The following is a 27,773-nucleotide window of genomic DNA, read 5'->3' on the forward strand; positions in this document are numbered from 1 at the left end:
TTAATGTAATTTTTTTTTAATTCCAGCATTAGATTGGGTGTTTAGGTTTAATTTTAATTCCCCCAGCCCCTTAAGATCATATGTGTAACCATTCATCGAGGGCAGCACGTGGAATTGCACAACCGCCAACACCAGGTAAGTATTTTTGTTAGTTTTAAATTAGTTAATTTTGTTTTTCTTTTTAGTTCTGATTTTTATTGTTTATTGAGTTTTTTTTATTTATTTAGTTATCACGTTTTAATTTCTAGTTTTAATTAGCACGTTCAACCTGTGTTGTGTTTTATGCATGGTCGGTGTTCTTTGCACCCTAACCTGACTGCCATTGACCTAGAAATAGAGCGATCTATGGTTAGACCTAAGGATAATAATAATAACATGGGTGACGAAAATCGGCCAGGAAGGCCGCTGAGTGAGCACTTCACTCCAACTACCTATACCCCTGGATCTTGTATTCAGTTGCCTACCATTCAAGCTGCTCAATATGAGATCAAGTCCAGCATCATACAAATGTTACCATCCTATTATGGACTTGCTAATGAGGATCCTTACAAGCATCTTGATGAGTTCTTAGAGGTATGCTCTACAGTCAAAATCCAAGACCTCTCGCCAGATGCCTTAAAGTTGCTTTTATTCCCATTTTCCTTAAAGGACAAAGCCAAACACTGGCTCCATTCCCTAGATTCGGTTAGGATTTCTACATGGGCGGGGATGCAGCAGGAATTTCTAAAAAAATTCTTCCCCATTGGCCAGACTAATAGCCTTAGAAGAGCCATTACTAGTTTCTCCCAATTAGAAGGCGAACAATTTCATGAAACGGGGGAGAGACTCAAAGAATTACTTAGGAAGTGCCCCCACCACGCTGTCCCGAAATGGCAGTTAGTCCAATGCTTTTATGATGGCCTCCATGACCAATATAGGCAGATGGTAGACTCCTCTTGTGGTGGAACACTTATGCACAAGAATGAGACGAAAGCATGGGATCTTTTTGAAACCCATAGTGAGAATTTCCAACATCATGCTTCGGCCTCTCGGACTGAGATTCCACACATAGGGCAACCAAAGAAGGGTGGTCTCTATGAGATCAACCCAACTATAGAGATGACTGCTAAGGTTGATATGCTGTCCAAGAAATTGGACTATCTGATGTCTGTAGGATAGCATTCTATGTCCCCTTTCCCAATGAGTTTCCCTCCACCCAATCGGAATGAAACATGTGCCTTATGTGCTAGCCCTAGTCATTATGTGACAGACTGTCCTTCGGCCGCACAATACCCTGAGTTTATTCAGGAACAAGTGCAAACGGCTCACAGTTTCTCTACACCGGATAATGATCCCTTTTCCAATACTTATAACCCGGGATGGCGGAACCACCCAAACTTTTCATGGAGAAACTCAATACCTAATAACCCTCCAAACCCACCATATAGGCCACCATTTAATGTTCAAACCAATGCCTATATGGGTGGACAGCCACCATATCCTCAACCCCACCAGAATCAATCCTTTGAGGAAAAGGTGGTAAAAGCATTAAGTGGACTTGAGCAAAATACACAGCTGCTTCACTCTCATAGTCAGTCCATTAATAAGCTAAAGATTCAACTGGGTCAACTAGCCGATGCTATAAGTAGGAGGGAGGCTGGCCAATTGCCAAGTCAGCCAATAGGTAACCCAAATAGTCAAACAGGTCGAGAGAAAGAGCAAGTCCAGTTGGTCACAGTCCTGAGGAGTAGCAAAAGGGTGGAAAAACCTGAAGCACCCTTAGCCACTAATGAGACGTTGCCTACTAAGTCTCAAAGCCAGGGAGAGGCTGAGTTAACCCTAGAGAATTCTGGTAGTGGTGTAGACACATATGATTCCATTACTGAAACACCACCTGTGAAACCCACTCATCAGTTCCCAAGGAAGGGACTGCACATTCCTATTGTGGAGGGACCATCACTTGATTCTTACATTCCAAAGGTCCCTTTTCCCCAAGCCCTTCGGACACCATCTTACCCCCTTCAGGGAAATAGGGTGAAAAGATGCAAGAGCTGATCGACTTATTCCAACAAGTTTGCATCAATCTCCCCCTGTTGGATGCTATCAAGCAAGTTCCTGCTTACGCTAAGTTTTTGAAAGACCTCTGCACTCAAAAGCGTAAGTTGAGAACTCAAATCCCTAAGACCGTCCATTTGACTGAATAGGTTAGTTCAGTAATTTCCAGCCACCTACCCCCTAAGCTTAAGGACCCAGGTGTGCCTCTTATTTCTTGCATCATTGGAGATCTCTCCATAAGTAGGGCACTACTTGATTTATGGGTTAGTGTGAATATTTTGCGTAGTTCAGTCTATGACAGATTTGGTTTAAGAGATTTGAAACCCACTGAGGTTATCCTTCAGTTGGCTGATCGTTCAATCAAAACACCTCATGGGTTGTTAGAAGATGTTTTAGTGAAGGTGGAAGAATTGTACTTTCCTGTGGACTTCCTTGTCCTGGATATGGATACAGCCACTACAGCCAAGCTTCCCCCTATCATTTTAGGGTGCCCCTTCTTAGCTACTGCGAATGCTTGCATAAATTGTAAATCGGGTGCCATGGACATCTCTTTTGGGAATAAGAAGCTTAGGCTCAACATCTTCAATCCATCCTTAGGTTCCTTTAGAGAAGAGGAGTGCTTTGCGCTGGATTTATTAGACAAAGTTGTGGTTGATCACACTTCACACGTGCTTATTGATGACCCTTTACAACACTGTGTGATGCTTGGAGATGAGTTTGAGGCATACACTGAAAAGGTGCATACTTTGCTAGATCCCTCACCTTCTTTAAAATGACCACCTTGGACAGTTAGGTTTGAGCCACTCCCTCCTTTGGTTACATCTCCCCAACCTTCTTCTAAACCGGCTCCTTGGTATGATTTGATCCTTGACCCTCCATGAGTCAATCTGAGTCTAGCTGAAGACTCTAAACTTAGCGCTCTGTGGGAGGCAACCCACTATTTTTTTTCTTTAGTACTTTTGTTTTTGTGTTTGTTTGTTTTTATTTTTTTAGGTAGCTGCTATTGAATGCTGGATGCACTGTCCTGCCACTTATTGCTGATTTCTGGTACACTCCTTCCCTTATCCCTATTTTTATTCTTCTGCATGCATTGAGGACACTGCATACCTTAAGTGTGGGGGGGTGTGAGACCGATTGACAGATTTTTATTTTTGGCTTTTGGTAAGTTTTACATGTCTCTCTGTTACTTTGATGCGAAATGCAGGAGAAAGAGACTTAGGAACCCTAATCTGAAGTAATGAAAACCTTGTTGAGAGGACAGTAGCTAGTATGTATCCTAAGGTGGGTTTTGACTCAGACAATAATAGCCCCATCTTTTATTTTTTGTCGAAGGGACAGACCACTTGGCTGTCTTGTGTTTCTTTGAGCTTTTGGTTAGGAGCTGAGACCAAGTTTAGTTTTGGTGTGACATAAAAAAAAAAAATTATGAGAGTTGAGTTCTATTGCTTCATCTTAGTAACCGGGGCATCTAGGCCACAAGCCCAGAGTCTCGCGTAAAATGGTTGGAGTGACCAGTTAGGTTATTATTACTTGTATTCTTGAATCCAGTTCGGGCTTGTAGCCTTTTTTGTTCGAGTAAGTAAGCCCGAGGAGTGTTTGACACTCAATCCCCTAAAGCCATCTGGCTTGGGAGTGGTTGGCTTAAAGCTCATTACATGCGCCTTCTAGAAAGCTTAAAAGGCCAGAACATTGCACGGATCTGAGAATCATGTAATTTAAGAAAAAAAGAGAGAAATAAAAAAAGAAATAAATAAAAGTAAGAGTTGAATTCCTTGGAGCTAGACAGGGCACTCCTCCTCAAGAAGCGAGGTGACTTGATCGATACTCCCTGGGGTGAAACCTCTGAAAAAGAACTCTAGCATTACTATCCTTGTGGATATATGTAAGAAACAAAGCTACCAAGTAGCTCGGGTGTCTTGTGTAGTGACCCTGCATGGCATTTATTATTATTTTTTTTTTAAATCCCATCTAGCCTATTCATGTGGAAGGGGGACTGATTTAAAAGACTCATTAAATTAGTGGGACATATATATATATATTGGGAGATTCCATTCCAAGCATCCATAAAACCGTGCCCTCTTCTCTTCTTCTTCTCTTGATTTTTCCTCTTTCTTCTTTTGTTTTTTTTTGTTTTTGGATCTTGGGTTTGGCAAGGGGAGGAAGGAGTGATCACCGTTCCAGCAGCTTCATCGCCATAGATCGGCATCACCATTGCTACCCTTTTGCCTCTTCGCACCATGATTGGCTAAGTTCCCTCTATCTTTAGGTGTAGATGAACTAATGGTGTTTGCTATTGAAAATTCTGGTTTGGTTTGCATTCTTGATTGCTTGATGTTGAGACCCCATCCCTGTTTGGATGATTTTAATTGATGTATTTAGTTGGAAAATTCTGTTTCTGTGATTCATTATTTTTCATTCAAGCAATGGTATTTTGTTCTTATGTGGTTGTACCGATGATGGATTACAGCTGAACAAACTAAGCGTGTCAAGCCCCATAAGCGAAGGATGATAGTACTCATCAAGATAGTCCATACCTAGGAGGAATCCTACATTCTGTGGTATTATTAAGCCTGTGGTTATAATAAATCGAAACGTGCAACCGAATTGAATAGCAACCCATTGGGGATTCAAACCCTAAAGATAGTCTTATCCCGTATTTGCATATCGTTGTTAACTTAGATTTGTTTCTTTTGTTCTTAGTTTAAAAATTAGATTTAATGCAATTTAATTATCATTACATTCATCTTATCATCTTAGTAATTTAGCCTTCCAGTTCCTCATAGATCGACCCCTTAATTACTTGCTACTTGCTAGATTAATTTGGGGTTTTATTTTTTATCGGTTAACGACACGATTATTCCACCAAATTTGAGCAAAGTGGTGGCAGTACATGCTCCTGGTGACAAAAATCAAGCGATCTTTTGTCTTTGCCCTTCGACTGTTGGCACAGGCCTCGGCCAAAGAGGGGAAAACTGTAGACGCTAAATTTTGTCATCACCCCCAGCGATGGCGATAACTGGGCACGAAAGACTGGCAATGTCCTTCAGAAACCCATTCAAAAACAACACCCTATTTCACCTTAAAAAGCGTACCTAACCCCATATTTGGCACGCGGTTGCAGTCCTGCGTGGCAGCCCCGCACTCAGCTGTAGCCACGTGCATGCTGTGCGGTGCTGCCATGTAGCACTGCGCACACATGCGACGCTATCATGAAATGTTTTACACGCTGTGCGGCGAGGCCACACAGCACTGCTCGACGTGCCCCGCGGTACAGCCGTGCAACACTGCGCACGCCCAAAACCCCTTTTTCATTTTTTGGTCCCCGCATTGCTGCTAGGCACAATTTTACGTATAAATAGCCCCCCTCCATCCCCCATTTCAACAAGTTCCAAGTGTGGGATTGGGGGCACCCCTAGAGCTCTGTTTTTTTGTTTTTTCCTGTTTTCCTTGTATCGGGGCTCTTCCCCAACCCGATTTCGGGCCTTCAAGCCTAGTTCCTCTGTCCGAAGTCTGGGTCATTCAAATCCTCCTTCCCCGACCATTTTCTGTCCAAGCCCCGAGAATCCCCCATGGCCTAGTACCTTTGTCTGACGTCTAAATACCTATTTTTTGATGTCGTTATTCTATTCGAGGTCTTAGCACCCAACATCCGTAAGTCGTTGCTCTGTCCGAAACCCGAGTGTCTAGGTTTCAAAACTTTTTGACGATGTTATTTTGTCTAAGGTCCTAGCACCCGACATTCGTAAGCCGTTGCTCTGGCCGACACCAGAGTGTCTAGACTCTGAAGCTATCTGACGTCATTACTCTGTCTGAGGTCCTAGCACCCGACACTTGTAAGCCGTTACTTTGTCCGATGTAAGACAAAGCCAGTTTTTGCCTCCACTTGAGCTAGGGGACGTGATCCGTCTCGCATAATTGTATTGGTTTACAGTATACAGGTATTTATTTTCTTCATTAAACCTTAAATTTCTTAACAATGTAGACTTTTAAATTATTATCGTGTAGTGTACAGTAGTTAATGTAAATCAGATTAATTTTTGTTAAGCTGTTTATGTATCATTTTAGCCATACATGTGGGAATAGGACATTCAAAAAGGGAGAATATTCAAAAACAAGCATTTAGTAGAAAGACCAGTTCACCTGGGAGAGGTGGGTGCCTAACAACTTTCCACTCTCGCAACCTGACCACTTACCCCAAATCTCTTACCAGACCAAACGAAATCTCGTAGCCCTTTACAGGGCTACACCAATGGGTCCTAGGCCCTAATCCTAGGTGGCAACTCCATTTCATTTAATTGTATGACCCTCATCCCCTGATAAATTGACATATATACCTGAGAAGACGCATTCCTTCTCTCTCCAACCGAGGAGCATAAACCACCCTCCGAACCAAAAGTGTCGAGAACGCGCGGGGTTCTCGGAATGGATCCTCATAAATCTATTTTGGGCAATTAGGACCTTGGCCAAACAGACCCTTAGGGCTCACTATATAAAGATCTAAGCTATTCTAATTCCATTCTTAGCTAAATCGTTGGAAGAGGAGAGAAAAGAAGAGAAAGAAAGAAGGAGAAGAAGCCTAGGCTCCTAGATTGTGGTAGGGGACCCCAAAACCCTCACTCTCTCCTTCATTTTCTATTATTTTTGTTGTGAATCTCTTGCTAAACCATAGTTCTCTGAATTGCTCAGCTTGTGCGTGACAAGAGCCAAGTTTATAACTCATCCTTGCTTTCAAATCTCAAGGTAAAGCCCTAACCTAGTAAATCCATTTCTTCTAATTTATTCCTAGACCTAGGGTTAATTGCATTTCTAAATTGAAAGCCAAAAATTTATCTTCTGCTAAGTTTACATATGATAGAATTGCGATGATTAGAAACCCATTTTCCTTTCATGCATGTTAAATTCTACCCAATTTCTTTGCATGCATGCTCAGGTCATAGAATTATACCTACTGTAATTCTTTCCTAAACCTAGAACTGAGTACAGATCCTATTTTAGGTTGGGAATGGATCATCTAACCTCATGCATGGCTGAATTAGTATAATTGGAACCCAAATTTGATACACGCATAATCAGTCCCATGGATAGATCATCAATCCCCTCTTTTAGATCTAGAATTAGGTTGTAAACGCTTAATTTCTTCTTTTTTTTATCCCTAGAGATAATTAGATGGAACCATGCAAAAACCCAATTTTCCCTTTGAAATTATGCAGTTGTAGACTCTGGTCGATCTAGATCAACCAGTCCAATCGACCAGAGTGTTGTCAACCTATATGGGTTTGAGATCTGACTAGGGCTATGAACAAGTTCTATTTTAGGTTAAGATTGGATCATCTAAACCCTTACATGTCTAATTTTTCATGATAAGAACTTGAATCCATGCATGCATGATAAATCCCAACTCAAAATTGATTTTTGTGAAATCTTCTATTTTGACAGATTGACCCCTGGTTAGTTAATGTGACATAACTTCATCATCCGAGCTTCAATTACTTTGATTATTGAATTTTTAGAAACTAGACCCATAGAGCTTCATTTTGTTAGAAGGAACCATTGTCTCATTTTGCCTCTAAGTGAGCTAAAATTTCACTTCAATGCAAGTAAAAACCTCTATTTTTCCTTTGAAATTCTATTGTTGTTGTCTCTAGTCGATCTGGATCAACCAGAGACATCAACCAGTGCTACTGTGAGCCCTGTTTAGAATTTGAAACCTATTCTAGCCTAAACCTAAGTATCCCCTAGGACTCCTCCATCACTCAAACACAATTTAACACACATAATTGGTCTAATCTACATAGGGTAGAGTCCTCAAATGACGAAGCCTATCGAGGATCGAATCGAAACTCAACAACCAACTGAAAAACCAAGTTTGAAACAAGGTGACTGGGATAAGCATTTGATTTTTGGGAATGTTTCTCTTATTGTATGATTGCATGCCATTTCATGCATGATTGTGTAATCCAATTTAACCTATGCTTGTTAACTCATTTTCATGTTATGCTTGCTTTAGTGAAGTGTCTTATAATTAATTGTATTTTATTTTGAATATGGATTACTTAAATTGTTGTGGAGCAAATTTTAAGAGTGGGAATGCATGTTGATGCTTGATAGAATAGACGTCATAGCCGGCTTGGAAATGAAGGGTATGGTGCGCCGTAGTATGGGATGCGGGAACACTGTACACTTCATACTATATCATATAGAATTGCATGCAGCTAGGGAATAATACAACCTGTACAACGAACCCTTGCCAACAAGGTATTGGATACCACAAATGTGTGAGGTCAATGTCTTGGAGGGCATTGGTCGGTTAGTAGACTCATTGGGTAATTAGGATAGGTGGTGCAGGTTGTCCCACTAGTCAATAGGGTTGGTGGTAGCATAGTGGTAACATTAAAGATTGATCGGGCTGACCTTGGGAAGGGATGCCAGAGCCGACTGGTCTTCTCGACAACTCAATGGGTGTTTCACGGGAAAGGGTTTCAACCCACACCAGGGATACATGTATTAGGGATTGTAGTAGTATGCTCCTAAATAAGTATAATATTATTTTATTGCATGAATTTATTTATGGACTTATAAATTTATTTAATATTAAATTCTTGCATGTGTTACTGTCTCTCGTATTATAGAGAGATGCATACTCATTACTCGTAACCCTTTGACTTGAGAGATCCTTATCGTTACTGTGTTACTTTGCGGGTTTTGGTACACTAATGGTTGATGACATACTAAATATCGATGTGTTGGATTTGTGATTGCGCATCATAAACGAAAGAGATTCTCAACACGGAATCCACTACCCTTTATTGGGGAATATCAAGTAGAGAGAAAGCATGTGATTGATTGGACAGAAATCTAGATCCAGTGGCATTTTTATAAATAGTTTACAAAATTATTTTTTTATATATTAAACATATTAGAATATTATATTAAAGGGAAATTATCATCGTCACCCCCTGAGATACACCATTATTTTAATGCAACCCCATTAAGTACGCAAATATCAACTTTAACCTAACTGTGTGAAATGCAAATGACTAAAATACCCTCTATACTTGCATTGCACTTCAAACCTAAGAAGGGAAAATAGGGGGGAAATTCAGCCAAGCATGTTGGCCATCCCCCCCCCCTCTGTAGATGAGGCTCTTATGAGCCTCCTTATTGCCAGTAAGAGTCTGACACTCTCTCTCCTATTTGATTTAAAACACCAATGGGCTTCCTTGATGGGCTTCTAATTAGTAAAGAAGCAAAATCTAAAAAGGAAAAATATTATTAAAATTTTAATCTATAATGAACCTTTAATTAAACAATGCATCAGGCCCATTTGAAATTAAGCAAATTAATTATTAATTAGCAAATCCCAAAAATACACCTACATAACAATTATGCACTAACCCTCCACTGTACAACATCAACATCATTGAATCTAGGGCATGTACACTAGTACTGCCAAACCCCATTCCATGGTACATGTCTGTATCGAAGCGTCTATGTACGTGATCGGAATTAGGGCTGTAAATGGATAGCCGATAATCTGACTCCGATCCGAGTTCGAATCCGTTTAGGAGGTTCAGAATCTGAAATTTTGGTTTCCGAAAAATATCTGAATCCGTCCGAAAGCTAATCGGATTTGGAGTCGGATAATAATCGGATAATTTGTTATCCGATTGGAATTTATGATTATTTAATATTTTTTTATAAAAATATATGATTATTATTATATCTCCCTTATTATTAGTATTTTCACAAGGTTATTTTCATGATATTAGTATTTTTACAAGGTTATTCTCGTGATATGATCCTAACAAACTAGGAGTGTAACCCTAATCGAGTAATCCCTATTCTCTTCTTCCCTCTTTCACTCTCGATTCTCAAGTCTCAACATTTCAAGCCCTCAACGGCGCCGGCAATCTGCACTCAAGCCTCAAGCAGTCAAGCCTCAAGGTCACTCACTCTTGATTCTCAACTCTAAGTGGCACCGGCAATGGCACACGCACAACCCCGGCAATGGCACACGCACAACCCTCTCGATTCTCGATTCTCCAGCAGCGATACTTTCTCTTGGTTCTGTCTCTCGCTCTCTTCTCTTTGCGTTTTTTCTTTTCACTGGGTCGAACTCTAGAAGGGGTTGATCATAGTTTCAGAGGGAAAAAAAGGGGTGGTGGGCATTTTCTATGGGAATCGACGATGGGTTTTTTTTTAGTCAAATGGGTGGGGTGATTTTCAGTGAAAATTGAAGAAGTTATCTGGTTTGGGGTCAAGGAATTGGGTGGGAATGAGAGTTGAAGGGAGGGGAGGGTGAGAAGATGCTGGCTGGCCATGGTGTGCAATCAAGAACGAGAGATCTATTCGCTCGTCCCTTCAGGAAGAAGGGTTACATTCCATTGATGACGTATCTGAGGACATTTAAGATCGAAGATTTCGTCGATATCAAGGTTAACGAAGCCGTTCACAAGGGTATGCCACACAAATTCTACCATGTCCGCAGCGGTAGGTTCTGGAACGTCACCAAACGTGCAATTTCATGGTGGAAGGTGCAACTTTGGAAACCCATCCCTCATGATGTTGTTAATGATCTCAAAAGTAGTTACTAGGTCAGCAATTCATTTTTGCTTTTGTTTCGGTTTTTGTTTTGGTATTCTTGGACCCCTGATGGGATTTAGAACTTTAGATCTGAGTTTTGTTTACTTTTATGATTGTTTTTTAGTAAACAAGAATATCTGATTCGTTTATCTATGAGTTAGAATGCAAGTTGAAGCCCTTCTCTTGGAGATCTTGAAGGGTAATTTTTATGGTAGGAAAAAAAGAAAGAAAGAGTCTAAGGGAGGAGTGTTTTGCTGTGAACGTCGAGGGGTTTTGTTTGTTCGTTGTTACAGGCTTACAGCAGGGTAATGAAAGGAGAATAGATTTTACTGTTGGAGTCGAGAGGGAGGGGTTTGGGGAGATGGAGCTGCTGACCTGCTGTAGATGATTTTTTTTACAGTTCTTTACAATCGAGAGGGGGGTTTGGGGAAATGGGGCTGCTGTAGATGATTTTTTTTACAGTTCTTCACAACTCTTGGTGACAGAGGGCAAAAGCATGGATGACAAAATTGGGTGTAGAATGTAATCGGAGTCGGAAATCCATAAGTGTAATATTCACAAATGGGATAGTTTATCGGATCGGATAATATCCGGATATCCGATAAACTCTTGGATTCGGATATGGTAATGCCTTTTAAATATCCGTCGGATATTGCATTCGTTAAACGGATTCAGATTCGGATAGTAGTGAATCCGAGCCGTTTACAACCCTAATCGGAATACACAAAACACGATTAAACAATTTAATTAAAACAATAAATATAGTATATCATTTTATGTGAAAATATGTTTTGCAAAACCATTCAAAATAGTATATGATCCTGATTCTTATCCAACCATCCACAAACCAACTCCCTTTGATGTTCCTCAATCGAGCAATGGAGACCATGTTGAGTGACTCTTTCACCCACATGATATTTACACATTCCCAGAACACCAGCTTTAGTTCTGTTGAACAGCAGTCATTGGTGAACCAAAGAATGCGTTCACATCATGCAGTCACAAGGCCCTCTTAGGTACAAGGTCTTGGTGATACATGTCTATCCCAAACCTACATTTGACAGTAATACATGAGGGAATCGACAAAATAAGATTTTTCGTCAATACAAACTCATGTGCGTACTCGCATTCGTACCTTGACATCGAACATGTCTAAGCATACCCAGTGCGACGACCATATGATAAGGGTTGCCCAACCCAAACCCTAGTCGTGACTACCAATTTAAAGTAAAACTTATGGATATACATTGCTCAAAAATTTTATATCACATGTGATCATATTAAACAAAAATGTATGAAATGTTTAATACATAATAAATCGGGTCGAACCGAATTGAACTGGGTTTGATGGACACAAATTTTCAACTCGCACAAATTTGACTCGACATTATGAAAAAAGAGAGGAAGAACCTACTATCTTCACGCACGAAGATTAGTAGTTGCAAGAGGAAGAGGCGCATAAAACTTCGAACAAACAGAAGAAACACGCTTTGATGATTCGCAGATGCAGAGTGGTGGAAATGTAGGATAAACCTTAATTTATTCACAGAAATAAGAACTGGCCAGAGATCAATGAACCAGATTTTCACAATTTCCCGAACCTTGGAGCCTCCGAGCAACCTTTTAAAGACAGACACGTGCCCCTACAACGCAAAATTTCCAATACGACGTTTCGTATGCCTGAGGATAAAGCGGCTGGAGAAAGAAGCCTTTTAGCCACTTCCGCAACCCCCATGAAATTGTTTTTTTTCTAGGCACATGTGTCTCGATTGTGAGGATCCACTATCACGCCACTTTTTGGATCCAAATGCTTGGGATCCACCCATCCTAGCAAGGATCCCGAGAGTCCCAGCCACTAATAAAGTCTCGCACACGGACCGAGAATCTTAGCTGAACAACTGGCAAGCGAGCTCCAAGCAAAACCCAAGCTGCCTTGAGCGATCGGAGCAGGAACAACACCTCGACGATAGTGACTAGGACTTCAGAACAGTATATCACTCCCACGGTCTCATTTGACACCGAGGAAGTGGCAAGCATCTAATAAATGAGTAGCCTCCATGTGGCATGAGGGCAACTATCTAATATACCACGTAATACACAAAATCCACGATATTCTATATCATGCATGGATTCTCCTTCTTAAACGCTGAGAAAGCCTCACTATCTCGGGACTTCCTCTTGAGGACTCTCTGAAACGATCTCCTACCATGCTAGTCTCCTACTGAGACTCATCTTCCTTACACGGAAAACCTACCATCAAAGGATCCGGAATACTCTCTATTATACCCGTGCCCAAAACTTGATCTAATTTGCACTTAATGCGTAGGTACTATACCAACAGTTGTCCTAACTAGCAACAAGTATGAATAAATTTAAATGAACACCTTAAATTAATCTCAAAAGGATGATAGCAAGCAATCCAACCACCTTGTTTAAATCTTCACGAGTAGAAGAGAGCCCCCACCAAAGCCCAGCGCAAACAAAGATGGTAATGACTCACCGGTCAATCACCTGGGCAGGCCTAGATCAGCTGGTTGCTTCTACCGGCGAGTCTTGTTTTCCTATATTGGACTATTGCGTGTGGGACCCCAGAATCCTGCATCGTATCGGCTCTCGTGTATGTGGACCTATGATATGACCTACTTCTAACTTCATGACCAGAGTCAAGGTGGAGGCTCCTCGAGGTCTAATTTGGGAATTAATGCATTTTGATCTGAATAGGTGTGTTGGCAAACGAACCCTAGTGCCTTGTACCTATATAAGAAAGAGTGAGCTCTTAAAGCTCATTTTTTCAAAACCAACCGAGAGAGAGAAGAAAAGAGAGGAAAGACGAAGGAAGGGGGAGATGATCTTGGATTGTTGCTAGCTGCTGGTTGCATCCCTAGTCAAGTAGGCTTGTGGTTCCCTACCTCTTCTATCTCCTATGCCATAGTTCTTCTATACTTAAATCTTAGGATTTTTTGTTGGGTTTCAACTAAGGTTTCAGTTGAAACCCAGTGCTTGGCAAGGAGGCCAGCTGGAGTGTTGTTGTAAGAGGATTCTACACCATCTTGCACACTCCCATGTCTGCTCCCGACCAATTCTGGGGTGATTTGGGTGAAAACTATCGAAACTCTAGCTTTTAGGTCTTGAATGGAGATTCAACCGTATCTTCGATTTCACTCAATGAAATGGAGTGCAATTAACTCTATGCGTAGGCGGAGTGACCCCCTAGAAGCTCTATGGAGTAGAAACAACTCCGATAAAGTATCGAATTACATTTGAGATGAAGAACAGCTCTTAGAGCACTGACCGGTCAATGACTAGGGATCCACCGATCACATCAACCGATGAGTAAAATCTGGGAATCTAGAGCTTCTGCCAAGGTCACCGGTTGATCATTGGCTTTCCACCGGTCAATGGTCTCATCAACTGGCTACATCAACCGGCTGGTTTGTCACACCCCAAAACTACCCCTTAAGAGGATCTGGTTAGTGACTCAGATATTCTACGATATCCAACAATCCCCCATGATCCAAAAGCAATACTTACACGCCACAAACCACACAAAAATATGGTAGTTATATAATAATGAATATCAGAGTGCAATGGAACACTTGAACTACCCAAAAGATGAATTACATGATTTATATTAAAATCCCAAAAACCTGTGTTATAATATATACATATCTGTTTATGCTAAAAAAATATAAAGAACTTGATATTTATACTTCCAAAAGAAAGAAATAAAATATCCACAAGGTCATCATAGATAAGTAAAATAAAGATCCAAAGTTCCATCACAACTCAAAGACATAATTCACAAGTACATTCTAGGCCATACCCTTCATTCTTGGACATCCAACAATCATCACTGGTAATTCCATCAATAACCTCATCGTCCATTGATAATACAAAACTTGCATTCACATCTAAAAAGAGAGTTTTCACAAGGTGAACTCCACTGAATCCAATGAATAAAATAAACCATACAAACAAGTGCAACAAATATGAATCCTATATATCTACATGAAATTCAATTTTAATATTAAATCCACCTGTGAACAATACCTAAATCACTAGGTAAGAATGTAGAAACCCGATTAATTTGAAATACATCAATTACGAACCATTGGAAAAAAGTTGAAAGAGGAACAGTGGTAAGCTTAATCATACATAACTCAAGATTTATAGAGAAAGATCTAAAGGGGGAAATTGGGAAGAGAAGTCGATTTATAGAGCAAGAGCCAAAGCAGTGATAATTATGCGAAGAAGATAAGTCTCGTGTTTGCTTTACCAAAAGAGAAAAAGTCCCGTGTTTGCGACGACTGTTTGTTGGGACTATTCTCTAACATTAAATGAGAAAAAGAAAAATCAAGATTTGGCTATTGAGGGCTAAGGTGCTAATTTAAATACTTCAATACTAAGCTTTAACAAAAATCACCTTATTGATTGAAGGTTCTCTCCATCCCTCCAAGTCTCCAAGAGCTAAAGGTCCTAAAATTTGAAGCTTCCGTCTAAGAGATGTTTGGGAGCCAAGAAAAAAAAAATTTGCGCAGATTGAAACCGAAAACCACAGATTTCAATCTTTCACTATTTTCCTCGGAGTCCGTACTACACCCAATGCACGATTTTGCAGTTAAAGTTTATACGAGAATTAGTTTTGCAGTTAGGATTTATAAGAGAATAAGATGAATAGGGAAAAATTAGAACGATTTTAACAAGAAACAAATATTACAGCTTCCTAATACAGAAATCTGAGAGACATCTCTTTCTGCAACTAATAAAAAATAAAGGGTAACATGAACATAGTTAAAAACAAAGCCATGAAAATATTAACTTGAGAACCCATTTACACCAAGAAGAAGAAACACAAATTTCAACAATAACCCTAACCCCCAAATCCATAGAGAGTCCTGCCTTGTCTCTTGAGAGCATAAACCACATCCATAGCAGTCACCGTCTTCCTCCGAGCATGCTCAGTGTATGTAACCGCATCACGAATAACGTTTTCAAGGAAGATCTTGAGAACACCTCGTGTCTCTTCATAGATCAAGCCACTGATACGTTTGACACCTCCACGCCTCGCGAGACGACGTATTGCAGGCTTCGTGATACCTTGAATGTTATCTCTCAGCACTTTACGATGCCTCTTCGCTCCACCTTTTCCCAATCCTTTTCCTCCCTTGCCTCGTCCTGACATTTTCTCCCACTTCGGACGGAAACCCTAGAAGCTTGGATAGCTTTCTCTTCTTCGGACCTACCCTGCAACTCGAAATTTTTTGGTCTTGGTTTCCAATTTCGCTAAGTTTTGATTTGGACTTTTATAGGAGATTTAGTAATGTTTTGACCGTTGGATTAGTAAGCGATCTTTGTGTTCACTTAGTTTTGGTATTTTAACGGTTGGATATGAATGTATGTGTTTTGATTGGTTGAAATCAAGTTGTCGGGATCGAGGGAATGAAGCGAGCTTCGCCGTAATGGATTGAGAAATAAACAAACACACATCCGTCAAGGCTAAGGAAGTACCGTGTAACAGAAACGTGCTACTTACTGTGGCATTAAAATTTGCCACGTGTATCTTATATATACGGATCCACATTGAGAGAAATATGAGTTATAATTTTTAATCTCAACCGTTAGATTTGTTGAAAGGATACATCCAATGGAATTCATGATTTGAGAATGGATAAAATTTATTTCAGATGAACCCCAAGGGGCACTGCAATTGGCTAGGGACAAGGCCTAAGGGAGCTGAAGGTCTTGAGTTCGACTCCACCTCCCCCCTTGGGGCCACCTGCCAGAGAGGAAACTCCCTGGTGAACATGGGGGCCCCCAATGTCCCTATCTTAGCTTGAAATCCTAGTTCTCTAAGGGTTGTTTTGGATTGATTTCAATTTCAATTTCAAGGGGTGATTTCTATTTCAAAATTGTTTGGTTTGATTTTTGCATCTTATTTTAGTGAAATAGAAATCAGCTGGAATAGAAATCTTGAAATAGGAGACGAGTTCTTTCAATTTCAAAATTGAAATCACATTTCATCCTGTTTTGCACTGCTCTTTAACGAGCACGTGGTATAGAACCATTATTTTATGGGCAAAGTAGTCATTTCCGTAAACTTTATAAAACAACGGTGTAAATAAGGGTCTTTTACTCTCTCGCTCTCTCTAGTTATAACCAAGGTTCTAAAACTCGGGTTTCGACTAGGTTTCGACTAGCCAGAAAACGAGTTCGTCTCGATTTCAACCATATCTCGGTCGAAACTTGGAACTTTTTCCAGGCAAACTCGAACCTTGGTTTCGAGGCGCCCTGATTCTTGTTGTGCTGCATATTTTTTACATTTTAAACTCAATCCATGCATTAGTTTCACATAGAGAACACTAAAAATATTACTTATAGTTTTTATCTAAGTTTGGTACTGTATATTGTTCTTGGACATGGTATCAAATAAGGTCTGACCGGAACATAACTCTTTCGATATAAATGAGATTTAAGTAATCTTGAATTTGTTAGAAAGCTTTGCTTTGATAGCTTTCCAATAAGTCCACAATCAATCATTTATCTTTGAAGTTCTTCCCGCTTCGGGTTTTTTAAGCCTCAGGCTCTTTTCCCTTTATGATGAGCTCAACTGGGCACAACTCTTCATCTTCCAAGTCACTTTCAGTTATCACAAGGGTTCCCACCATGGGACTCCTCTTTCTTGGGCTAGTGACTTCACATTCTGCTTCCAATGCAACAATGGTCTTTCGGGCCTTCTGTAGGATTTTGGACAAGGCTTCTTACTTTTCATAGAGGTGCTTGATGAGCTGGTCATGGTCCAGCCTTCGCGGTCCTACTGACATCATTTGTTAGATCATTTCAAAGACCTTGTTGGTTGATATTTGGAATCTCATTGTTTCGGATAAAGATCCAAAATGTTCTTCTTCTTTTGATGAGCCCTCCTCATCACTAGATATGACCGGATGAATGTTTTACATGGGATCTTTCATTGGCTCCTCCACATTGATGTTATAGAGGTAGACCCTATCGTGTGCTCATGCCCATTCGTGATACTCCTCACTTCAACGGTCTAGAGATGGTGGAGGACTTCCACACAAATTTTTTGCCACACAAATTTTTTGTCAGAGCAAACACAAGTGTGACAACATCTTCCAATTCCTTCATGACTTAAGGCAATGGCCATTTTTCATTTATTGATTGTTGTCGCTGCAGTTCTTTTTGATACCTTTTGTGTCACACCCCACTCCACCCCCTAGGAGGATTTGGCAAGTGACCCGGAATGTATAACAACATCTACCAAATCCCCAGGATCCAGAAGCAGTTAATATAACTCACAACACACAGACCCATAACAATGAATAATAAAAGAGATACAGAGTGCTGCGGAAGCTAAAGCTCATCATTAAACATTCAAATATATACAGTACATTGTCATTGTTCCATTTCACCACTTGATCATGCAGTCAATATTTTTCTAATCAATAGCTTTACAAAAATACAAAAGAGGGCTACAACATCAAGAGCCCAAGTAGCTATACAAAAGAAGGGGGTTAGTAGATCCTATCTACCCAAAAAGAGTCCCTACAAGGTTAGATTAGTATGCTGCCCATCCCTCAAGGATCGTCCTTAAGGGTCACCTTGGTCACCCGCACAAGAGGGATAACCTCCCTCGGGCTCCAAACCCAAATGGTCATAATCACCATCGTACTCCGCAGCGAAATGAGTCTCCCAGCCATCGAGATGTCCACCTATAGTATTATATAAAAAAAAATATGTTCGAGTGTGAGCTCCACCGAGCCCGTGAATGAAATATATACCATGCATGCACATGCAAGCACAACCATGAGTCTATATGCATGAGATTCATTTATATTTATTATTCCACCTAACAACAAAACTAAGGTAGGTGAAATGCTACTACAATCCCTAATACGTGTATCCCTGGTGCGGGCTTCTAACCCTTCCCCGCGATACACCCATTGAGTTGTCGGAGAAAACCAGTCTGCTCCAGCATCTTTTCCCAAGGTCAGCCTAACCAGCCTTCTAGGTTACCACTGTGCTACCACCAGTCCTATTGATGATGGAACAACCGACATCACCTATCCTAGTGACCCGATGAGTCTACTGAACGACCAATGCCCCTTCGGGACATTGACCTCACACAATTATGGTGTCCAACACCTTAACCCCTGTTGGCAAGGGTTCGTAGCACGGGGGATGATACCTTAACCATATGCATTCTATATGACATAGTACGAGTCGGGTAGTGCCCCGCATCCCATTCTACAGGCCACCACCAGCCTCGTTTCCAAGCCGGCTATGGCATCTAGACTAGCAATTTTATACAAGTATTCCATCAATAGTTCTCAATATAATTCTAATAAGAAATAAGAATTTATAAAGAAAACAATGTAAATTACCCTTCATGTAATTCCAATAAGACATAAGGATTTAAATAAGAAAAAGTAAAGTAGGTTATTCTTCTTGCCATACACCCATAGCTGTGTTACACCTACACTATGGTGTAATTCCACTCACCTTGTCTAGTATCTTGTTGTTCAACTGGTTGTTGGTTCTCGATCATACTCCAATACTCCTCGTCGAGCAAAGTGTTATTTCCTAAGATTGATTACATCAAAAGCAAGTATTAATTAGTGTTTAAATACATATGGAGTCCAAGGGTACCCTTGGTCTAAGTTTTAAACCAAGGCCAGACTCAATTCTAGAATGACGACAACAGTGGTCGATCCAAGTGGTCGATCAAATCAACCAGTAGGAATCGATCAGTAGTGTTGGCAGCAGCCAAAATGAAAGGGATTTATGGAATTTTACATGTTTCCCCACGACAGGGCTTTCAGGTGATGTTCTAAGGATTCCCACATAGTTTGGTCAGGTTTTCATTCAAGGATCTGTATTGGTTGATTGGACTAGTTGATCCAATCAACCCAAGTGAATCAACCTGTCAACTAAAGGTAGCAACAGGGCATGGTTTTCTATTTGGTTTACATAAATGGCCTCCCATATGATGTTTCAGGCCAAGGGGTTGATCAGGTTTAGATCTGGTTCAAGTTTCTGGTAGTGGTCGATTGGTATTGGTCCATTCAATTGACCAATGGCAATCGACCAGTGACTATACAGCTTGAGAAATTTGAAAATTTTCACTGTATAGGCTTAATCTACTAATCTAGGGCTAATAAGGATGATCAGGGAGCATTGGTAGGTTACTTCTATGGTAAACATCATGTTTCAAAGGAAACATCAAACATGCATGGGGGGTGGGTTTGGGATCTATGACCCATATGGCAACATGCATGGGTTTCATACACAAATTTGCAGAAGACATAGAAGGGTTTGGTTAGCTCCAAATCAGTACTATTGTACATGTTTGATCATGGAACTGACATGCATTCAAAGAAAACATGTCATACATAATAAAGCTTCAATCTAAACTTACTATAGGGCATTGAGATTGTCATTCCTAGGCTAGAATGATAACTATGACAAATCTTGTCACACCCCAAACCACCCCCTGGGAGGATTAGGTAGGTGACCCAAATTACGTAACGGCAATCCGCCAAATCCCACGGATCTAGAAGCAGTTATTACATTCACGGAACCACATCCATTCACTTTACTATAGGCAAGATCAGAGTGCTGCAGATAAACTACAATTATAATAACATAGAGAAGTGTAGCGATATGGGAAATGATGATAATATATACATACATATGATTGTTCTGATACATTTCCCAAACTACCCACAAACTGAGAAGTAAAGCTGACAAGAAACAGAACCAAAGAAAATACATACACATATATATATATACAGGGTGAGCTGACTCAACCCCAAAAAGAAAGAAAGAAAACTATTGTAGAACCACAAGCAGAACGGGGATAAACTCCTAACAAAAAGCAAAAAGGAGTCCCCAAGACAAAAAGCATCAAGTGCACCCTTCAACGGTCTTCATCAATGACCACCGAGAATGCACGCATCATCGGCACGACCTCCGTCGGGGCCCACACCAATATCATCATAATAACCAGGGCTCTCCTCCTCGTAATGAGCCTCCATGCCACAGCGGCATCGATATGCAAAATCATCTAAAGAAAATAATGTATAACAGAGTGTGAGCTCCCACTAAGCCCGTGAGCAAAACATATCATCATGCATGCACATGTAACCACATTCCACATGATCCTATATGATATGCAAGTCCAGATTAATTATTAGCCACCTAGCAATACAACTAAGTCAGGTCTGTGCTACTACAATCCCCAATACATGTATCCCTAGTGCGGGCTTGGTTACCCCTTCCCGCGATACACCGATTGAGTTGTCGGAGAGGACTAGTCAGCTCCCGCATTCGTTCACCAAGGTCAGCCCGACCAGCCCTCTGTGATTAACCTGTAGGGTAATCCATCACATTTCTCATTTCCTTTCTTTTCTGGCTTATGACCCGGCATATAGCTCATATTCACCATTCTGATGCAATCACATTTCTTTTCATTTCATTTTCTTTTCTTTTCTCATATACACATATGGTCACCCTCACAGGCATCCAACACCTTAACCCCTGTTGGCAAGGGTGCGTAGCACGGGTGATGAAACTCTAACCCCATGTCTATATGGCATCGTATGAGTCAGGTGGTGTCAATTGCATCCCATACTACGGGCTACCACAGGCCTCATTTCCAAGCCGACTACGGCATCTAGTCTAACATTCACAATCATCAGATAATATTCACAGTGTTGATCAACAGACAATCATTGTTCAGTAATTTGAGTAATTGAACAGAATTAAATAACACAATATTTAAGATTTAAAAATTATTTTCCGGCATACAGTTACACATGCATATATGATAATACTTCACTCACCTGGGTTTGGTTCTAGGAACTCGGTCGCAATTTCAGTTCCAACAGCAGTCTGATTTTAGACCTCGAGCGCGGGATCAAATCCTAGATATAAATCAGAAAGTGTCATATTAAGTTTCCAATCTATCTCTGGTAGTCCTAGGGTTAACCTAAACTTACTGGGTTGACCTGGTATTCCGTTGGTTCTCACTTGGAATCCTCTGGGCCTTGCACTGGGCCTTAGGTCTATGTCCCGGTGCATCATCCAGAGATGGTGGTCTAGGGGTAAAATGGTCATTCTCAGTGATTGTACCTGACCCTAGGTCATAATAGGCTTACTGTGTTGTCCTCAACTTGGCAGTGCTGCAGGACTAAGCACATGCAGGGTTTCCATCACCTGCGGGGCTCGCTTAGGTTCCCAAGTCATCCCTTATAAGGACAGATGTGGGGAAAGGGTATTTAGGTCTTTTCCCACCTTCCCACACTGTTCCCTGGCCATTGGGTGAGGTTCCCCAAGATAAAATGCCAAAACAGCAGTGTTTCACTCACTGGGCGATGTCTCTGGGCGTTGGGTGCATCGCCCAGAGTCTTCAAATTGACAAAGGGCTGAGATTCCAAGGTTGGTCTTTCATGGGCAGTGCTCAAAACTTCACCCCATGCATGTTAGGGTGCTAGGTACCCCTAGGGGTGATCTACCTTTTGGTCCAAGAGGATTCTCCATTGGGCCCACCACTTGGCTGCCAGAGGCTGCCCAAACAGCCCAGTGAATAGTATCACAGGGTTTTCTTCAAGTATGAAACTCAATTTCAGCCACATGCAAGGCTGGAAATAGATGTAACATGGTGATTCAAGGCTGCAATTACCCAGGGCTAGGTCTGTGTAGCCATGGCTTGCATCTAGGGTTCCAAACAGCTAACCAACAGTGAATCTGGGCAGTGCAGCCATGCACAGCCAAATTCGGCTCCCAAAAACAGCAAACCAGACTTATAAAATTTATTAAAAATCTCAGATCTTCCATGCTCCATACTTTCATGGCATATCTGAGGCTGTCCAGGGCAGTCCCTAGCTGTTCTAGGCTGCCAGAGAGTAGGAATCCATATAAAACACAGGGATAAGAAGGAGGCAGCAGGTATGTACATATGTATTTATACCTGAGCTGAGCTGAGGAGGCACGAAAATCCAGGCCTTAGAGTGTAGGGCTGATTCCCCTCTTCTTCTCCTTTCTTTCCTTCTTCTTCTTCCTCTCCTTTCTCTCTTCTTTCTTTTCTTTTCTCTCCCGTGGTTCCAATAGTGCTAAGGGCTCTAAATGAGCCCAAGGCATTCCTATTTATAGGCCAGCCCATGACTAGGGCCTGTTTGGCTATTAAGGCCTATTTTCAAAATGCATTCTTTACTGCATTTTCAGCCACTCTGGCCTCTCTGGTGGGGTCCACAGTGAACCTAGGGTATGAGGTGGTCCCCATAATTTAAATCCATTAAAATATGTTATTTTACTCACTAGGCGATGTCTCTAGGCCCTCTCTGCATCGCCCAGAGATATTAGCAAGCTGAAACTCAATGGGGCTTGCACAGGGGTTTGACCCTTGGTCAGGGCATTGTCCCCACATGCCATTTAGAGGTTTTTACACACTTTTCCAGAGGTGGGTCCCACAGTTATGGGGAGGAGAGAGATTACCTAGGGTCCATATATAATGCTATGAGCTGTGCAGCTGCAGGGGTCTGCTATCCACCTTCTGATAGGTATATAGGGGAACATGCATAGAGTTTCCTTATTAATCCCAGTCACTGGAGTGATACTCCACAGTGTTCCTGGTTGCCTGGTCAGGGGTTCCTGTTCTTCAATCAAAATCCTAGTTAGTCAGGAGTAGGGTTTGACAAATCTGGACCCAAGAGAAACCAGAGAAGGGGTGTAGAGGGGCAGATGTTCACATGCATGTAAGAATCTCCTAGCATCTAAGTAAGAAATCCATGGAGTCTCATGTATAGGCATGATGGATCAAGAGTGCATATCAAGACCATGAAATTGGCTATATGTAGGAGTTAAGAACAACACAGAGGTTAAGGAAACAGAGCTGGAGATCGATACCTTAAGGTTGCTAAGCTTGAAGAATGGATCCAAGCTCCTCTTCTTCTCTTCTCTTTCTCTCCTTCTTTCTCTTCTCTTTCTCTCCTTCTCCTCTCAACGAAATGAACAGGGTGTATTCTGAAATGGGGTGGGCTTTATATAGGAGCTGAATTAAAGCTTGTTTGGCTAGGATCATTTTGGCTAAAAACACATTCTATAGGCCATTCTAATGCACTTAGGCCTATAGGTGGGCCCCACATGGTCACATTGTCAGGGCAATATTTCCACAGGTTGGTTGAAGTGCTAGGAGATGATTCGGGGTGTGAGATAGTGGAAACGAAAGAGTGATGTAATAGAATCAATTAATACTCGATCAGGTGAGGATGATATGGATAAAGTACCTGTCATTATATCCAGATTCGCCTCAGCTTCCCCTATGTCCAAGGCATATACTTTTCTTAGACGCCATTGCTTAGGGACTGGGAAGGCCGAGTAATAGGTGGACCTCGTCGTGGTGCATGAAATCTGCGATGAGGATAATCTCTAGACATATGTTCGGGCAGTTTGCACGTATAGCAGTGGCTAGGTCCAGTAGGCGGATAGGCAGCTGCAGAAAAGATAGGCTGAGAAGAAGTCTGGCTTTCTAGACTCGATGCTGGGTAAGGTGGTAGAGTAGACTAGTTCGAGGCATGGCGATAATACTGTGTAGGCTGGTTGAATGTTGGGCAAATGGGTTGATAAGCTTGTCCCATTTTAGGCCTACAGTATTTTGTCGGGCAAGAGCTTAAGATAGATCCTCGAAAGGTCTTGTTGGGCCATTCTAAATTTTGGAAGGCGTTAGGCCTCTTGCTTAGCCCCAATGACACTGTGGTCTTCTCCTTCAATCTATCTTCCATAGTCTTGGCCTTATCGACCATCTGTGCATAAGTCTGAATATCCATGATTGACAGGATGGACCCGATCTCAGGCTTGAGTCCCTTATCAAATTTCTTCGTCTTGCTAGCCTCCTCACTCATATGTTGTGGTGCAAAATGGAACAGGTCCTCAAACTGCTGTTGGTAATCCAACAACGACATTAATCCTTGTACGAGGGCATAGAACTCACCTTCCTTTCTATCTCTAAAACTTTCTGGAAAGTAATTCTTAAAGAAGACTTCCTTGAATTGATCCGAAGTAGGGTTGGGATGAGTCGCCTCCAAATTAGGTCGCGTCGACTTCCACCATGCTTTAGCCTCATTCTGCAACTGGTACCCGACGCATATCAACTTTTGGGATCAGTATAGTCCAATTCGGCAAAGGCTTTTTCCAAAGCACTAATCCATCTCTCCGGTTGCATTGCCTCTGAGTCAATCTTAAAAAAAGTGAGCAGCTGAAGTTTCTTAAACCTCTCCATTACCCTAGCAGTAAAGTTATCTATGGCATGCTGAGGCACAGGACGTGGAAATTGTGGAGGACGATTGGGTAGTGGCACTGCTTGCGGCTGCATCATGGTCGTGAACTGATCGGTCATATAGGCCAGCAATTCCTGTTGTTGCTGCATGATCCACATCATGTTTGTCATGATGGTATTCATTTCATCGGCGGCCATAGCTGGAGTTGGTATGGTGGCAGGAGCCGGAGGGGTCACAGGCATCGTGTTTGGAAGGTCCACAAGCATCCTTGCCGAAGTGACTGACACTTCAAAGTTTTGAGCTTCGGCTCCGTTCGGTAGTCCAACTTCTGGAACAAATCGAGGGCCTCTTCCACAACAACCACCTTGGTTGGATCTTGTGTTAACTATGGTTGTTTCTCTGAAAAGGAACCTTGGGCATAAATAAATCTAAATTTCCTAACTAAGGAAGATTCTAATTTGTACATATGCGTACAAGGTAGCATTTGCTATGGTACGACATAATAGTAAAACATCGCACGTATAGAGATGTGTAGCTAAAAACATGGGAATCATAAATAATAAATAGAAGTAAGCCTTAAGATAGGACGAGATGTGTTTTGTACCTATAACTAGAAGGCAAACTGTTTAAGTCTTTTTCTTGTTATCAGTTGAACTTTCCTTTCTTAAAGTTATAGTTCGGAAGTAGTACTTCCAATCTCAAACAAGGTGTAATGGCTTATGCTCTTTTGGTTTATGAAATCTTTTTATCTTTACGTTATGTTAGTTCTTATGGTGTTTTATCCACAAGTTTATCTCATGTTTGTTTATCTATTTGTTCTCTTAGTTCTATGTTACTAGTTATCCTATCTCTGCTGTTTGTGAGTACAGAAAGAGCTTCTCACTCTGATACCACTCTGTCACACCCCACTCCACCCCTAGGAGGATTGGACAAGTGACCCGAAATGTATAACAACATCTGCCAAATTCCCAGGATCCAGAAACAGTTAATATAACAATGGATAATAAAAGAGATACAGAGTGTTGCGGAAGCTAAAGCTTATCATTAAACATTATACAGTACATTGTTCATTGTTTCATTTCACCACTTGATCATGCAGTTAATACTTTTCTAACCAATAGCTTTACAAAAATACAAAAAGGGCTACAACATCAAGAGCCCAAGTAGCTATACAAAAGAAGGGGGTTAGTAGATCCTATCTACCCAAAAAGAGTCCCTAAAAGGTTAGATTAGTATGTTGTCCATCCCTCAAGGATCGTCCTCAAAGGCCACCTTGGTCACCCGCACAAGAGGGATAACCTCCCTCGGAGTCCAAACCCAAATGGTCATAATCACCATCATATTCCGTAGCAAAATGAGTCTCCCAGCCATCGAGATGTCCACCAGGAGTACTATCTAAAAGAAAATATGTTTGAGTATGAGCTCCACCGAGCCTGTGAATGAAATATATACTATGCATGCACATGCAAGCATAACCATAAGTCTATATGCATGAGATTTATTTATATTTATTAATCCACCTAACAACAAAACTAAGGCAGGTGAAATGCTACTAGAAGCCCCAATACGTGTATCCCTGGTGCGGGCTTCTAACCCCTTCCCACGATACACCCATGTCGGCTACGACATCTAAACTAGCAATTTTATACAAGTATTCCATCAACATTTCTCAATATAATTCCAATAAGAAATAATAATTTATAAAGAAAACAACGTAAATTACCCTTCATGTAATTCCAATAAGACATAAGGATTTAAATAAGAAAAAGTAAAGTAGGTTATTCTTCTTGCCATACACCCATAGCTATGTTACATCTACACGTATGGTGTAATTCCACTCACCTTGTCTAGTATCTTGTTGTTCAACTGGTTGTTGGTTCTCGATCGTACTCCAGTTCTCCTCGTTGAGCAAAGTGTTATTTCCTAAGATTGATTGCATCAAAAGCAAGTATTAATTAGTGTTTAAATGGATATGGAGTCAAAGGGTACCCTTGATCTAAGTTTTAAACCAAGTCCAGACTCAATTCTGGAATGACAGCAGCAGTGGTCGATCAAATCGACCAGTAGTGCTAGCAACAGCAAAACTGAAAGGGATTTATGGAATTTTACATGGTTTCCCACAACAGGGCTTTCAGGTGATGTTCTAAGGATTCCCACATAGTTTGGTCAGGTTTTCATTCAAGGATCTGTACTGCTTTATTGGACTAGTTGATCAAATCAACCCGAGTGAATCAACCTGTCACCTAAAGATAGCAACAGGGCATGGTTTTCTATTTGGTTTACATAAATGACCTCCCATATGATGTTTCAGGCCATAGGGTTGATCAGGTTTAGATCTGGTTCAAGTTTCTGGTAGTAGACAATTGGTACTGGTCCATCTAATCGACCAGTGACTGTACAACTCGAGAAATCTGAAAGTTTTCACTATATAGGCTTGGTTCTACTGATCTATGGCTAATAAGGATGATCGGGGAGCATGGGTAGGTTACTTCTATGGCAAACATCATGTTTCAAAGGAAAAATCAAACATTCATGGGGGGTTTTGGGATCTATGGCCCACATGGCCAACATGCATGGTTTCTTACACATAAATCTACAGAAGATAGAGAAGGGTTTGGTTAGCTCCAAATCAGTACTATTGTACATGTTTGGTCATGGAATTGACATGCATTCAAAGAAAACATGTCATACATCATAAAGCTTCAATCTAAACTTACCATAGGGCATGGAGATTGTCATTCCTAGGCTAGAATGATAACTACGACAAATATGGACCCAAGAGAAAATAGAGAAGTGGTGTAGAGGGGCAGATCTTCACATGCATGTAAGAATCTCCTAGCATCTAAGCAAGAAATCAATGGAATC

At 41.1% G+C, this 27,773-nt stretch overlaps 1 protein-coding gene and 1 long non-coding RNA gene across 2 annotated transcripts; one reads left to right on the forward strand and one right to left on the reverse strand.

Moving 5' to 3' along the window:
• Positions 1-1,098: 1,098 nt before the first annotated feature.
• On the forward strand, positions 1,099-10,544 carry LOC122660224. Its single transcript, XR_006332648.1, has 3 exons — positions 1,099-1,110; positions 6,736-6,741; positions 10,327-10,544. It is a non-coding gene; the product is annotated as an uncharacterized LOC122660224 (long non-coding RNA).
• Positions 10,545-15,480: 4,936 nt separating this feature from the next.
• LOC122659383 (histone H4) lies at positions 15,481-15,827 on the reverse strand. The gene has a single exon (XM_043854496.1). It carries the CDS (start codon positions 15,797-15,799, stop codon positions 15,488-15,490), a length of 312 nt encoding a protein of 103 aa, XP_043710431.1. The 5' UTR covers positions 15,800-15,827; the 3' UTR covers positions 15,481-15,487.
• Positions 15,828-27,773: the final 11,946 nt, after the last annotated feature.

This window comes from Telopea speciosissima, chromosome 4 (assembly GCF_018873765.1).
Source record: "Telopea speciosissima isolate NSW1024214 ecotype Mountain lineage chromosome 4, Tspe_v1, whole genome shotgun sequence".
NCBI classification, from domain to species: Eukaryota; Viridiplantae; Streptophyta; class Magnoliopsida; order Proteales; family Proteaceae; genus Telopea; species Telopea speciosissima.

Coding starts and splice junctions, on each gene's coding strand:
- LOC122659383 (XM_043854496.1), bottom strand. CDS start 15,799: ATGTCAGGACGAGGCAAGGGAGGAAAAGGATTGGGAAAAGGTGGAGCG.